The 15,318-nt window shown below is 42.0% G+C and overlaps 2 protein-coding genes across 3 annotated transcripts in view; both read right to left on the bottom strand.

The window, feature by feature from the left end:
* LOC133136502 (patr class I histocompatibility antigen, A-108 alpha chain-like) overlaps positions 1-4,738 on the bottom strand; it is a 43,955-nt gene extending 39,217 nt beyond the window's left edge. For both annotated transcript variants that reach the window (XM_061254047.1, XM_061254048.1), the window contains exons 1-2: positions 4,620-4,738; positions 1,220-1,480 (exon numbers count right to left, since the gene is read on the bottom strand). In XM_061254047.1, coding sequence (XP_061110031.1) covers positions 1,220-1,480; positions 4,620-4,677 — 319 coding nt within the window. In that variant the 5' untranslated portion in view covers positions 4,678-4,738. The remainder of the gene's footprint in view (positions 1-1,219; positions 1,481-4,619) is intronic.
* Positions 1-15,318, bottom strand: part of LOC133136501 (patr class I histocompatibility antigen, A-108 alpha chain-like) — a 137,096-nt gene that overhangs the window by 68,458 nt on the left and 53,320 nt on the right. The window lies entirely within an intron of this gene.

Raw genomic sequence — 15,318 nt, forward strand, 5'->3', positions numbered from 1 at the left:
GTCACTGCACACACACACACACACACACACACAGTCACTGCACACACACACACACACACACACACACACACACACACACACACACACTGTCACTGCACACACACACACACACACACACACACACACACTGTCACTGCACACACACACACACACACACACTGTCACTGCACACACACACACACACACACACACACACACACACACACACACACACACACACACACACTGTCACTGCACACACACACACACACACACACACACACACACACACACTGTCACTGCACACACACACTCACACACTGTCACTGTCACTGCACACATCCCACACACACACACACACACACATACATAGGGGCTGGGGGGGGGCGTGTAGCAGGGGAGTAAAGTTCCAATGGGGAGGGGCTCAGCAGGTGAATGACACCACCCTCATGGAAATGGAATATACTGCAACATACACTCACCGAGCACTTTATTAGGTGTTTATTAGACTTATTTTTTGAGACTTAAGAGTTATGATGCGTTGTGTGTTCAGAGATGCTCTTCTGCATACCGCTGTTGTAATATGTGGTTCATTTGTGTTACTGTCACCTTCTTGTCATCTTTGACCAGTCTGGCCGTTCTCCTCTGACGACTCTCATTAACAAGGCGTTTCTGTCTGCAGAACTGCAGCTCTTTTCTAGCACCGTTCTTTGCAAACTCTAGTGTGCGTTAAAATCCCAGGAGATCAGCAGTTTATATTCCAGTGACTATTATCGTGAGTGAATGTGAGCAGCAGGTCCTGAGAGTTATGAACGGTCTGATGACCGTCGTACAGTGAGAGCACCTACGTCAGACGTGCATGAGGGGAGATTGAATCCTGCAGTCTGAGATGTCATCAGTGGACAGGTCACACAGTGTGTGCCCGGCCTAAAACGGGATTTTCTTAAAAGATCCTGAAAACTGCAAAGTCGTGACTAAAAATACCGCATGGCAGTGGAGGCATAAGTGTGTCAGAAAGAAACTTTTAGAAACATTGTGTAAATACCCAAGAACAGTTGTGTGTGTGTGTGTGTGTGTGTGTGAGTGTGTGTGTGTATGTGTGTGTGCGTGTGTGTCTGTCTGTGTGAGTGTGTGTGCTTGTATCAATGTAAGTGTGTGAGTGTGCGTAAGTGTGAGCATGTGTGTGTTCGTATGTGTATATGTGTGTGTGTATGTACTGTTCACATGTGGGTTTACTCACCCTGAGTCTGGTTGAAGCGCTGCATGGCAATTCCAATATTGGCTTTGAAGGTCTGCTGTGAACCAAGGAACTTCTGACTCTCTCTGTCCCAGTAATCTTCTCCCACATTCTTCTTCATCCACTCAGTCTTGGGGATCGTCGTTGTGATTTTGCTGTCATAGTACACAAACGGCTCATCATCCACCAGACCCACAGCAGTGAACTCTGGGAAGTCAATACCCGCTGTGACAGCAGTGTAGAAGTACTTGATAGAGTGAGAGGCTGTGGACACAAACACATTTGTCAGAACTGCAAAAATTATAGTTCAGCAGTGTACAGTTACAGTACACTGACAGTGTACGCAAAGTGCAATTCTCTCTCTCTCTCTCCCTCCCTCACACACACACACACACACACACACATTTATTTAATCTATCTATTGACAGTGAATTATAATTATTACATATAAAATGATTTCACAAAATTTTGAAATGTTACACAGGACCATCACAGGAATCAAATTAAAAATGATTTTCTTAATTAAATATTTCTCAGAAATACACACTTATAGCCAACTAAACAAGAGAGGACCAATTAGGTCCAGCCAGGGCAAATAGACTACAGTGAAGAACTCCTTACCAATAAACAGTTTCATTGCTGCAATTCCTCTCGACTGTTAAAAGTCTGAAATGACTTATTATGCCTTTAAGTATTAATCACAGAGTCATAAACAGACATTTAATAGGGAGATGTATTGCTTTTTTTCTGCGTCCTCCTTCTCGACACAGTGAAGCTCAGCTAACAGCATTTTCAAGACCCTGTATCTCGGACCTCACTATCTCGCGCTCTATCTCTCCCAACCCCTGCTGGACATATCACTGTGCAGGAATACCGTTAGACAGTCTGTGTCCAAGCGGCCTGTGGAGGCTGAACGTGTAGGGTATGATGATTTTTTGTAGATAAGCTGGGGAAGACCACCCTTTAACTGTTTGGAAGGCTAGCACCAATGTTTTGAATTTGATGCGAGCCATGACAGGCAGCCAGTGGAGGGAAGTAAGCAGGGGGGTGACGTGTGAGTATTTGGGAAGGTTGAAGACCAGACGAGCTGCTGCATTCTGGATGAGTTGGAGGGGTCTGATGGCGGATGCTGGGAGGCCAGCCAAGAGGGAATTGCAGTAGTCCAGGCGGGACAGAACCATCGCTTGGACCAGGAGCTGGGTCGAGTAGGGGGTGAGAAAGGGGCGGATTCTCCGTATGTTGTATAGGAAGAACCTGCAAGACCGGGTCACCGCCGCAATGTTCTCGGAAAGGGACAGTCTGCTGTCTATCACCACGCCGAGGTTCCTTGCACTGGGTGACGGCGTGAGTGTGGTATCCCCGAGGGAAATGGAGAGATCCAGATGGGGAGAGGTATTAGCAGGGATGAATGTCATTTCAGTCTTGCCTGGGTTGAGCTTTAGATGGTGGTTGTCCATCCAGCTCTGGATGTCCCTCAGGCAAGCAGAGATACGGGCTAAAACCTGCGTATCAGACGGCAGGAATGAGACGAAGAGTTGGGTATCGTCCGCGTAGCAGTGGTAGGATAGCCCATGTGCAGTGATCACAGGGCCAAGGGAGCGAGTGTAAAGAGAAAAAAGAAGCGGGCCAAGGACTGAGCCCTGGGGAACTCCTGTGGCGAGGGGCCGAGGTGTCAATACCGAACCAGCCCAGGCAACCTGGAAGGAGCGACCAGAGAGGTAGGACTCAATCCAGTCCAGGGCTGTGCCACAGATGCCCGTTGCTGACAGGGCAGACAGGAGGATGGAGTGATCCACAGTGTCGAAGGCAGCAGAGAGATCTAGAAGAATGAGGACAGAGGAGAGGGAGGCTGCTCGTGCGGCATGGAGTGACTCACTGACGGAGAGGAGCGCAGTCTCTGTCGAGTGGCCCGATCTGAAGCCAGACTGATGGGGGTCTAGCAGGTTGTTGTTAGAAAAGAAAGAAGAAAGTTGAGTAGAAGCGGCTCATTCTATAGTTTTAGAAAGGAAAGGAAGAAGAGATACCGGGCGGTAGTTCTGGATGATGGAGGGATCCAGAGTAGGCTTTTTTAGCAGCGGAGTGATGTGGGCCCTCTTGGAGGATGCCGGAAAACAGCCGGAAGACAGGGAGGAGTTGACAAGGGAATCATGACACTGCATACTACAATACTACCTTTTTCCTCGCCTTATGACACAGTAAGGCCTAATATACAAACAATAATATCCATAAAACTCTCAATGAACCCATCTGCTGCTGGCTGACTCCAGTTACATTGGAGAAGGCTAATTACATCACATACGGAACTTCAGGCAGCACGCAACTTCAACTTCATACTCAATATGGTTTGGAATGTTTGAATTAAAAAAGAAATGTTCCTAGTTTCCATGGTTCATAAGTAGTTCTCATGATCGGTGGCTCTTTTCATACCACCGATCATGAGAACTACTTATGAACCATGGAAAATAGGAACATTTCTTTTTTAATTCAAACATTCCAAACCATATTGAGTATGAAGTTGATCGCTGTGTAGATTCAAAACAAACATGTTTACTTGGCTGAACATTGTTTGAAAAATATATTATAATATATTTGCATTATATTATATTATAAAAATAAAATTATTTAATCATTACATGAAGAACTGTAAGAAGACAATAATATTAATAATATCCAGTTATTGTAATGTAATCCATGTTGTAATTCTTATTGGAATATACATTTATATTGTTTATATACAGAGGGCCATGATAGCCACCGCAGTAATAGCTATGGGTGTCATAGAGAGTAAAATAACTAACATGATATTCATATTCCGCTTATGGTGCTTCTGCTTATTGTGCTTCTTGCAAACAACTGCATAAAAAGAGATATTATTTTTAACAGATCTAATTAAAGACAGGTTAATCAAAATGTTGTCCTCGGTTTTAAAGAATAAAGGTCACCTGTTAATCCCAACTTCACGCTTTTAAGGTCATCACATTTAATTAAAATTCATAACTGACGCAAAAGCCAGCGATAAAACGGTGTTTTTTACACAACAGCCGAGTTTACTCCCCGCTTTTACGGCGCTGAACCAAAACTAATCGCCTCTACGACCTGTTCCTGCGTCGCCCCTAAAGGCCCGGACACACCAAACCGACGGTCGGCCATCTTTGTCGGCGCTCCGCAGCCGACCGTCGGTTTGGGCCTTAACATGCGACACTTGTGAATGACTGTTAAAACTACAATATTACAAAATGAAAGTTAATTAAACTATTGTTTAATTAAACCATTTCCATTGGAAGAATATACTATATATCTTTTGGTCAACATGTTACGCCTCACTCTTCCGTTAAGAGTAAACGGAATCCACATTTCAAGGGAATGCTTTCTTCACAAAATACATTGAAAATCATCGTCTTACCTGCATAAGTAGCGTGGATGCCGTATAGGATCAGCGTGATTGAAATCAACTTCTTCATTCTGGCAACATGTTATTGAAGTTGAAGTGTTTCTTGCGGAATGACCGTCTCCCACAGTACCGCAAATATTTGCCTCAAAATAAAATGTTTGACCAATAACGAAAAAGAATTCTACCACTGTCATCGAACTCTAGGCAGGTTAATTCTTGAAACTGAAAGTACAGTACACTGAATCCAAATCGTGACTGTGGCAGTGACGCACCATGTAGCCCATTAGACAACTTACAATTTAAATATATCACGATTAATGATGTATTATTGTTTGTGACAATAGTATTATTATTAATAGCCTACTAATTAAGATTATTATTATTATTGTTATTGTTGTTGTTGTTATTAATAATAATAACAATGAGGAAAAATGACCAATTAACATAAATATGGAGATATAAAAATTGTTACACTACCTAAAGCCAATTTAAGGACAGGCAATAAAAAGCCTGGTGTTTAAAATTCAGTAATAACTGATCTACAAGGGGACGGGTAAAATCAGCACCATCCCAGCCCATGGAAAGCTGTGCCTGTTTTGGACATGAAGCAGTTTCTGAAACATGGGAACCAAAGGCCCTTGTGAGGAGAGTTTTGTGCAGGAAAAGAGGAGGCTGGAGTGGGTCTAGAGGAGACGCTGCTGTGGGTGAGCCTGAGGGGATGCAGGTTGCACCTCATTCTGAGCTCAGGGGTGAAAGGTCAGGGGTCATAGAGGGACACACGTTCCATGAGTGGAGATGAGCTTTAGTGCCTGATCCTGAGTCGGTCAGCATTAATGAGCTTCAGAGTGTGATCCTCAGAGTGGGTCAGTATTAATGAGCTTCAGAGTGTGATCCTCAGAGTGGGTCAGCATTAATGAGCTTCAGAGTGTGATCCTCAGAGTGGGTCAGTATTAATGAGCTTCAGAGTGTGATCCTCAGAGTGGGTCAGTATTAATGAGCTTCAGAGTGTGATCCTCAGAGTGGGTCAGCATTAATGAGCTTCAGAGTGTGATCCTCAGAGTGGGTCAGCATTAATGAGCTTCAGAGTGTGATCCTCAGAGTGGGTCAGCATTAATGAGCTTCAGAGTGTGATCCTCAGAGTGGGTCAGCATTAATGAGCTTCAGAGTGTGATCCTCAGAGTGGGTCAGCATTAATGAGCTTCAGAGTGTGATCCTCAGAGTGGGTCAGTATGATTGAGCTTCAGAAAGTGCTTATTAAGAGGTGCAGCTGCTCTCAGCTCTCAGCTCCCTGTTGATGCTCCGCCAGGCCTGTACTGCAGCCATCTTCAGTTTCTGTTTGTTTGTTTGTTTGTTTGTTTGTTTGTTTCTGAGGCCGTTTCCTTTCTGCCTTGTTAAATGGATTCAGGACAGGTGAACACAGAACACAGAAAACCTTTCACATGGAAAAGCTAAATTGCTGCTAGGTGAATTTCTGTCCAATGACTTCTGAGGAATTTGTGGTTGAACTGGAGCAGATAGGATGTTCCTGTACACAGTGAGCCAGTGTCTGAGCTGGAAATTATCTGCTGGAAATTATTAGCTGCTTTTATCTCATCACACCTGGACTACTGTAACTCGCTTTTTTACCTGCCTCAGCAAATCATCTCTGGACCGCCTACAACTGGTCCAAAATGCTGCTGCCAGGCTGCTGACCAGGTCCAGGAGGTCATGTCATATCATGTCATATCACTCCTATCACTTGGTCTCCTTACGCTGGCTACCTGTGTCACGGCGGGGAGGACAGAGGAACCAGAAGCACACAGGGGTGTGGAAAATGGCAGGTTTACTAGTAGATGAAGGGGCAGCATAATCACAAACAGGCAAAAGATCAAAAACCAAGGGGTTCAAGCAGATCCAAAAATCAGGCAGGGGTCAAACACAGGAATTCCAACAATAAACAGGGTAAGGGCTCAGGAAAACAAGGCTTCAATAGCCTTCAATAGCTATCGTTTAACTTTCAGTTTTTTTGTTTTTATTTGCAAAGAAATAACAGAAAGTGAGAAAGCTTACTGGCTTTCTGATTTGAATCAGACACAGTAAGACACTTATACACACTTTTCCAGAAGGGGGGGCTTTACCAAAACAAAAAGACATGAAGCTGGTCATGAATATTTATCAGTATTTTGTCTTCTGAATACCCCTTGTTGACCTTCCTGTAAGACCAAAATGTGCTAGCTGAGAAGCAGAGACATTAAGGTCAAAGGCTGTCTGTCTGCTGGGAGAGAGACAGAGAAAGACTCCTAGTAAGCACTTAATTCAGAAAGTGGTCTAATAGTAATAAGGATTAAAAGTAAAAGGTTATTTGTAGTCATGTGATTGTCTTTATGTTAACACACATTGCCAATTAAGAAAAATACCCTTACAAGGCCTAGAACAGGGGGAAGTAATAAAGGGCTTGGGACTCAAAAAAACAGGACAAGACGAACTAGCAAGGTGCAACTGAAAAGGACAGGTATAAATACACAGGGGAATGAGACAAACTAGGCAGGGCTTGGGAGTGAAGGCGGTCTAACAAATAAACATCAGGTGAAAGGGTAATAGCACAATAATGAGGGGGAAACGAAAACGTGGACTGGAATCACAAAGACACACATGTAATACAAATGGCTCTGGACTAGGGTGTAGACAATTGCAATTGCAGAATCAGGAGATACAGAGATATGGAGAAAAAGGTGCAAATACTTCGCTGAAACTAAGCAAGTAATCAGTGATAGAATAGGGAGGCAGAGTTACAGAACAGAATTGAAACTGGAGATGCGTTAATAAGTTAGTTAAGTGATTTAAATTACAAATATACAAAACTAGTGAATGTTAGTTTGTTAGTTTGATGAACATATTAGTGTGTTAGTATACTGTACAAAGTATACTGTATATTAGTACTGTACAAATTATATACAGTGGGCTCAAGAATTATTGGCACCCGTCACCAGCAATGCACAAACAAGGCTTAAAAATAAAGAATAATATAATTATAGAGAAAGGTAATACACCAACATGTGCCAAATACTGTACTTTATTAATGTTTCAATGGAAACAACCAAAATCATAACAATCATTTAATAAAAAATACATTTCAACAAAATCAAGGTTTCAGAATTATTGGCACCCTTCACCTAGTACTTAGTGCAACCACCTTTGGCAAGGATAACAGCATGGAGTCTCTTCCTGTAATTTTTGACAAGATTAAGGAACACATTTGGAGGGATTTTGGACCATTCCTCTTTGCATATCCTTTCAAGATCCTTCACGTTCTTGGGTTTGTGCTTATCAACTGACCTCTTCAACTCAGCCTACAGGTTTTCGATTGGATTGAGGTCTGGTGACTGAGATCGTCATTGCAGAACGTTGATTTTGTTGTCACGGAACCATTTCTGTGTGGATCTTGAGGTGTGTTTTCATTATGCCATCAATCCTAACCAGTGCCCCTGGACCTCTGCAATTAAAACAGCCCCAAAACATGACTGACCCACCACCATATTTCACTGTGGGTATGAGGTACTTCTCCTTGTATGCATCTCTGTTCCTACGCCAAACATACCGATGCTGTATCTGACCAAAACGTTCAATTTTGGTCTCATCTGACCAGAGAACCTTGTTCCAGTCATAATGTAAATGACGTTTGGCGAACTCCAAGCGCTTTCTTCTGTGTCTTGTGGTCAGAAAAGGCTTTCTTCTGGCAACCCTTCCAATGAGGCTGTGGTTATGGAGGTGGCGTCTGATGGTGCTTTTTGAAACCTGGTGACCCCAAGATGCCACAAAGGCCTGCAATTCTTTCACTGTGATCCTTGGGGATTTTGTTGCTTCTCTCACCATTCTCCTCAGTATCCTGGGGGGCAAAATGCAGTTGCGTCCTCTACCCATGAGATTTTCAACAGTTCCATATCTTTTGAACTTTTTTATAATTGCTCTGACAGTGCTCAGTGGTATATTCAATCGTTTGTGAATTTTCTTGTAGCCATTACCACGTTTATGAAGGTCTACGACCATCTGCCTCTTTTGAACAGCCAATTATTTTGTTTTCTTCATGGTGTTGGATGACAAAGGGATATTGCATGTGTGTTACCTCATTTTTATACCCTAGTGAAACAGGAAGTGATGTAATCACTCAATACAGTGCCTTAACACATAGATAAACTTAAATAAGTGGAATTTAATACCTGGTTTAATTTTGGTAGGTGTTATTTACAATAATCTTTAAGGGTGCCAATAATTGTGAAACATTGATTTGGAGGAAATTGATTTTTAATTAAATCAGTAAATGATTTTTGTTGGTTCCATTGAAACATTAATATAGCACAGTATTTATCACATGTTGGTATTTCGAGTTTGTCTATAAATATATTGTTTAGAATTTTTTTTGAGTATTGTTTGTTCATTTTCTGTCAGGGGTGCCAATAATTTTTGAGCCCACTGTATTAGTTGGGATTAGTATATTAGTGCTATGTACAAACATGAACTGGAGAGAAAGCAGGAAGTAAGGAATGCAAGATTGGAAGGAAGGTTGAACCCTGGAATGACCGTAAACACCCGAATAGTGGAGCATACAGACAGGAGAGTGAGTGGGCTCGTAAACATTCAGACTCAGACATCACAGGGGAGTGACTGGGCTGGTAAACATTCAGACTCAGACATCACAGGGGAGTGACTGGGCTGGTAAACATTCAGACTCAGACATCACAGGGGAGTGACTGGGCTGGTAAACATTCAGACTCAGACATCACAGGGGAGTGACTGGGCTAGTAAACATTCAGACTCAGACATCACAGGGGAAGACGAGTGCAAAGACTAATGAATATAAACAGAACACCAGACATGAATATGAAAAATAATAAATTACAAGAATAACGATAATAAACAATGATAAACTAACAGACAGAAAACAGGAACAGAACAACGTGTCATGTTCAGGATCCAGTTCAAGGTTCTTGTGATCACATATAGAGCCCTCCATGGTCAGGCACCTGCTTACCTTCATGATCTACTCCACCCAAATGTTGTCAGCAGGTCTCTGAGGTCTTCTGATCAGGGCTTACTAGTTGTCCCTCGCACTAGGCTCAAAACTAAAGGTGACTGAGCCTTCAAATCAGTGGCACCTAAATTGTGGAATACTCTTCCACTGGACTTAAACATTTTTTTTAAAAGCAGCTAAAGTCTCATCTCTTCAGACGGGTGTTTGTCTACCCGTTTTTGTGTCTGTAGTTCCATTTATTTCATGCCCTGTTATTTGTGATTTGTTGGTTTTATTGACTTATTTATTGTTCTTTTATGTTTTGTTTTGTTTTTTTTGATCCCGTGAAGCACTTTGTGACTCTGTGTGTGAAAGGTGGCATAGAAATTAAATGTACTTACTTACTAGTGTCAGTGGAAGCCATGCCCAAGCTGTACCACTGCCTCTGTTGTGTTGCACAGATGACGGGAGAAGCTTTGAGCAGATGCTTTTTTTTTTCTCCAAACTTTCCTTTTTCCATCACTTTGGTACAGATCATATCCGCTCTTAACTCCAGTTTTTGAATGTGCTTTTAGCAAACTGTAACCTGGCCAGTGTATTCTTGAGACTATCCAGGGGTGTGCATCTTGCGGTGAACCCTGTAGCCTTTATCGTCAGGATAGTCTTTGAAACACCTATGTGTCAAAGAGAGTGTTCTCAAGCTATCCCACAGTCGGAAAAGGGTTTTTCTTCACAATTGAAAGCATTCTCCTGTTATTCGGTAGTACTCCTCTGTTTTTGTGGTCGACCAGGTCTTCTGCTTCCTAATGACTAGAGCCTGTAATTATTGAATTTATTTCAAATTGTCAGCCTCACGATGGCGTGGCCTTACTTATTTGGTCCTCAGGTTGAAAAACAGCAGCAACAATCTCCAAATGCAAATCAGCTTTCAACCCTGGACACCTACTTCCAGCTGTTTCCCTTTCCCTTTCCTTACCTCAAAACCCCCCTGAAAATCATGAGTGAATGAAGGAATAAATAAATTAAATTGAATATAAATAGCACCCTCCCTGTGTGTCAGAGCCCTGGCCAGAGCTCTTTCGAAGGTTGCAAGGTTGGGTGCATTACCTCTTGTGTTGAGCTACAAATAGACTCAAATGGAATGGTACTAAGACACACACACACAGGCACGTTACAGGCAGAGGAAAAATAACAAGGATACGGATCATGTACCACAGTGGTTAAGATACATGACTGGGACCCAGAAGGATCAATAAGATCTGCACAGCTGTTGAGCCCTTGAGCAAGGCCCTAACCCCACATTTCTCCAGGGGGGCTTGTCCCCTGCTTAGTCTAATCAACTGTAAGTCCCTTTGGGTAACAGCATCAGCTAAATAACATGCGTGTGATTTGGGTTGTGTAGTTTCGTGATTATGAAAGGTCCCAGGCTATATACAAAAAGTATACATCGATGAATGGAGCCACTGTAGTACATGGTTGTAATTGTGAATTAGAACGGGGTCTGTTTTCATAATTATGTGTTATTGTATTCTTAATTGAAATGAGTGGAATTGAAGTACATTGTATACGGTATACTACCAGCACCTTTATCGCCTGGACCTAGCCAGCTGATTTCCTTGGCATATATCCCATCTGGCTTCTCATCAAGTTGCAGCTTTGCGTTCTGTTTCTGAGAAATCACGTGATTTAAAATAGCCACCGTTGAGTGGAGGATAATACTAGGCCGCCATCTACTGGTGAAGGCCGGGTACCCTACCCAAAGCAGGAGGTGGTAGCGCCGTCAGAAAATCTCTTAGAAAATTATTTCCGTTCAGCTACCACTGGAGGTGCCTTAATGCTGTTAATATTCTGTAACTTCGAATGCGATTAAAATAATCCAGAATATGGCCGAGTTACTGGACACAATATAGTCGACATTTGGACCAAAATAAAAGGCTGTGTAGACGACAAGGTGCATTCATGTTCTGACCTGTAATAATTAGAGCCACATTTTGTGAACAAATGTGAATTAATGCATTCACTGTAAACGTCCCATTCATTTTAATCTCTATTAATTTTATATTCGCCGTGACAAAACAAGGATGGAGAGGGAAAGTACCTGACTTTCTGTGCTGAAACGCAACTGTGTTTGTTACATACTCTAGAAAAACAGTGCTGAAAAAGCAGCTCAAGCTAGGTTAGTATTTCAAGCTGGTCATAACTGGATTTTCCACCAGGGTTAGCACAGACATCGCACCTTCATATAATATAATATAATATAATATAATATAATACAATATAATATAATATAATATAATATAATATAATATAATATAATATAATATAATATAATACAATATAATAATAATAATAATAATAATAATAATGACAATAACAACAGTAATAACTTTATTTATAGAACACTTTTCAAGAAAATAAAACATCTTTAACAGTATCTAGCCTATAGGAAAATGAAAATAAATGGGCAGCCAATAACTAACTAAACTAAACGAATATCAAAAATAATTAAAAAAATAAAAAGAAGAAAATATATGAGTCATAGCTACATACACCAGACACTTTATTTGGTACACCTATCTGGTACAGGGACCCATAAGGGAACCCATTCTAGGTCTTTATGGGACCCTCTAGGGTATGTGTTAAGGTTCCCCGATTGAACCATTCTGCCTGACATATAACCCTTACACGAGATATACACTCAGTGAGCACATATTAGGTATTTATTAGGCTTATTTTTGAGACTTCTGCTGCTGTAGCCTATCCACTTGACGCGTTGTGTGTTCAGAGACGCTCTTCTGCCTACCACTGTTGTAGTGTGTGGTTATTTGTGTTACTGTCACCTTCCTGGCAGCTTTGACCAGTCTGGCCCTTCTCCGTGGACCTCTCTCATCAACAAGGCGTTTCTGCCTGCAGAACTGCTGCTCACTGGATGTTTTTTTGTTTTTTGGCACCATTCTCTGCAAACTCTAGAGACTGCTGTGCATGAAAATCGCAGGAGATCAGCAGTTTCTGAGACATTCAAACCACCCTGTCTGGCACCAACAATCATTCCACTGTCAAAATCACATTTCTTCCCCGTTCTGACATTTGGTCTGGAATAACCAAATGTCAGAACCTCTTGACCATGTCTGCATGCTGTTATGTTGCTGCCACACGATTGGCTGATGAAATATTTGCATTAACAAGCTGGTGTATAGGTCTACCTAATAACATGCTCACTGTGTAGTTCCTTTGTGAAGAGGCATAGGAGCCTTTGGGAACCCTTTTTTCTGAACGTTTGGGACCCCTTGAACAGCCTGAATCCATTGCAGTGTGGGGTCAACAAGGGATTTGGGGATTTTGGTCCCTGCTGGCTCACACAGTATCCTGTAGGCTTTTGGACCACACATTCACGCTGCCAAGTGTGAACCCCCCGACCGTTCCACCCTAGCCCAGAGGTGCTCTTGGGTTCCACCCTACCCCAGACGTGCTCTTGGGTTCCACCCTACCCCAGGGGTGCTCTTTGATTGAGACCGAGGAAGTATGCAGGTTATTGGAGAACTGAAGGAACCCGATGTCATAGGGGAACCAGCTTGATGATGTGTTTTGTAGCACTGGGGCCATATAGGGCTTTCTCATGGTCAGACACAATAGGTATGATGAAATTATGCTCAATTTGTTTTAAGGGGCCTAATGTCCTCTCCAAGAAAAACATGTGAACATTACATTACATTACATTATAGTCATTTAGCAGACGCTCTTATCCTGAGTGCGCTGAAGAAGTAGTGCTTCAAGTCATTTTGTTGCATGAAAATTGTAGTTCAATTGTAGTAATGTTTGAAAAAGTGAAGTTTTACACGACTTCCTGTGACCTGTTTTCTTTTCACACGTGAATATTTAAAATGTGACCGGGCTGCTGAGGATCGTCTCCTGGACTCTGGGCATGACTGGTAACTCCATTCACCCCCTCACTGGTAACTCCATTCACCCCCTCACTGGTAACTCCATTCACCCCCTCACTGGTAACTCCATTCACCCCCTCACTGGTAACTCCATTCACCCCCTCAGCACCTACAAGAACCATGGGATGCATCCAAGTCATCACACTCCCTGTGCAACCCAGATCAGCAACATTATGCAAAACGAGCCAGTGAAATCAAATAGTGATGCTAGACCTGTTTTATTCAGATGAGATTTCATCCTGAAAGATCCTATAGATCCTATACTGCACAATGACAGGAAGGAAGATTTGGGTTTGGTCATATCGGGACCAAAAGCATGCTGCCAATCATTAGTGAACTTAAAAGTAAAATAAAATATGGGGGCCGCGGTGGATGGGGGTGGCACACAGCTAAAGTAACCGACCTTGATGCAGGCATCGGTTCGTTACAGTTTCACACCGAGGACCGGGGTTCGATTCCCGGGTTCAATTCCCGGGTTCGATTCCCGGTCCTGCCAAAAGCTTGAAGAAGGCGTGTTGTTCTCCTTCAGGCCGCCGAGGGACGGGGTGTGGGCGGTGTATCCAATACTAGCTCTAATTGAATCAGACGGGGTACAATTGGCTACCAAATTGGGAGAAAAAGGGTAAGGGAAAAAAAATATATATAAAACGAAAAAAAAACAACGCATTTATCCTGGATGGATTGTGATGTATATATTTTTTATTTCTACAGATTATTACATATAAAATATATAATTCTATGTAGTAAAATGAACCTTTGTTTCATATAAACAAAGTCAGTATGTACAGCGTTATGTGCATGCACGTTTATTTATTTTGTATGGTGAAGGAGCGTTATGTAGGCCTACTGCATTATGCATACAGTGGGAGCAATACTTATTTCATGTGAAAATATGATATTAAATTTATAAAATGTATATGATGTTGTTATTGTGGATTATTTTGTGATATTCTGTCTCTCAATGTTAAAATGTACCTATGATTAAAATTCTACACAGTTCCATTCTTTGTAAGTGGACAAACCTACAAAATCAGCAAGGGATAAAATAATTACTGCTCCCACTGTAGGTAGTCTATGTTGAAATCGGAAATCGAAAATTTGACGCAGTAAAATTGAAATCTGATTACAAAGCAACATATATAGCGGGTACATTTCAAATTAAGCCACGTGTTTATAGCTAACGAATGTCTATTGTATTGTCGTCAGGCCTTCTTGGCCTTGGCCTTCTAATGGACAGTATCGTGATCGTGAACGATGACGAGGAAGACCCTCAACCCTGTTCCTCCACTTCCTCTTCCTGTACTCCGGCCAGGAAGGAACCCCACAGGGCCTCCAGGGCTTGCTCTGAGGGGGTCTCAGGCCTGGGCTCTTTGTAAAGCTGCTTTGGGGCATTATTGTGTTGAATAAAGCACTATACAAATTAAATGAAATTGAATAACTCTGTTTTGTGTGTGTGTGTGTGTGTGTGTGTGTGTGTGTGTGTGTGTGTGTGTGTGTGTGTGTGTGAATGTTCTTCTTCACGCTGAAGATAGCTCTTAGTTTGACCTGATGAGGATCCGCTATGGGTGGAAATGTTTCATACTAATAAAGAATTATATTGAGTTTGGGTGTGCAGGCTCTCCTATATAATTATAATTGCTACTTCCCTATTGCCTTCACCCTGGTCAATGTGTGTATTTCTATATTATTTTACCATTATGTTTTTAATTCAAATTGTACATAATAATGACTGTCAATGTCTGCCCTTGTGATAAATTACAATCGACTTAAATTCTTCCACACA

The sequence above is a fragment of the Conger conger genome, chromosome 9 (genome assembly GCF_963514075.1).
Source record: "Conger conger chromosome 9, fConCon1.1, whole genome shotgun sequence".
NCBI classification, from domain to species: Eukaryota; Metazoa; Chordata; class Actinopteri; order Anguilliformes; family Congridae; genus Conger; species Conger conger.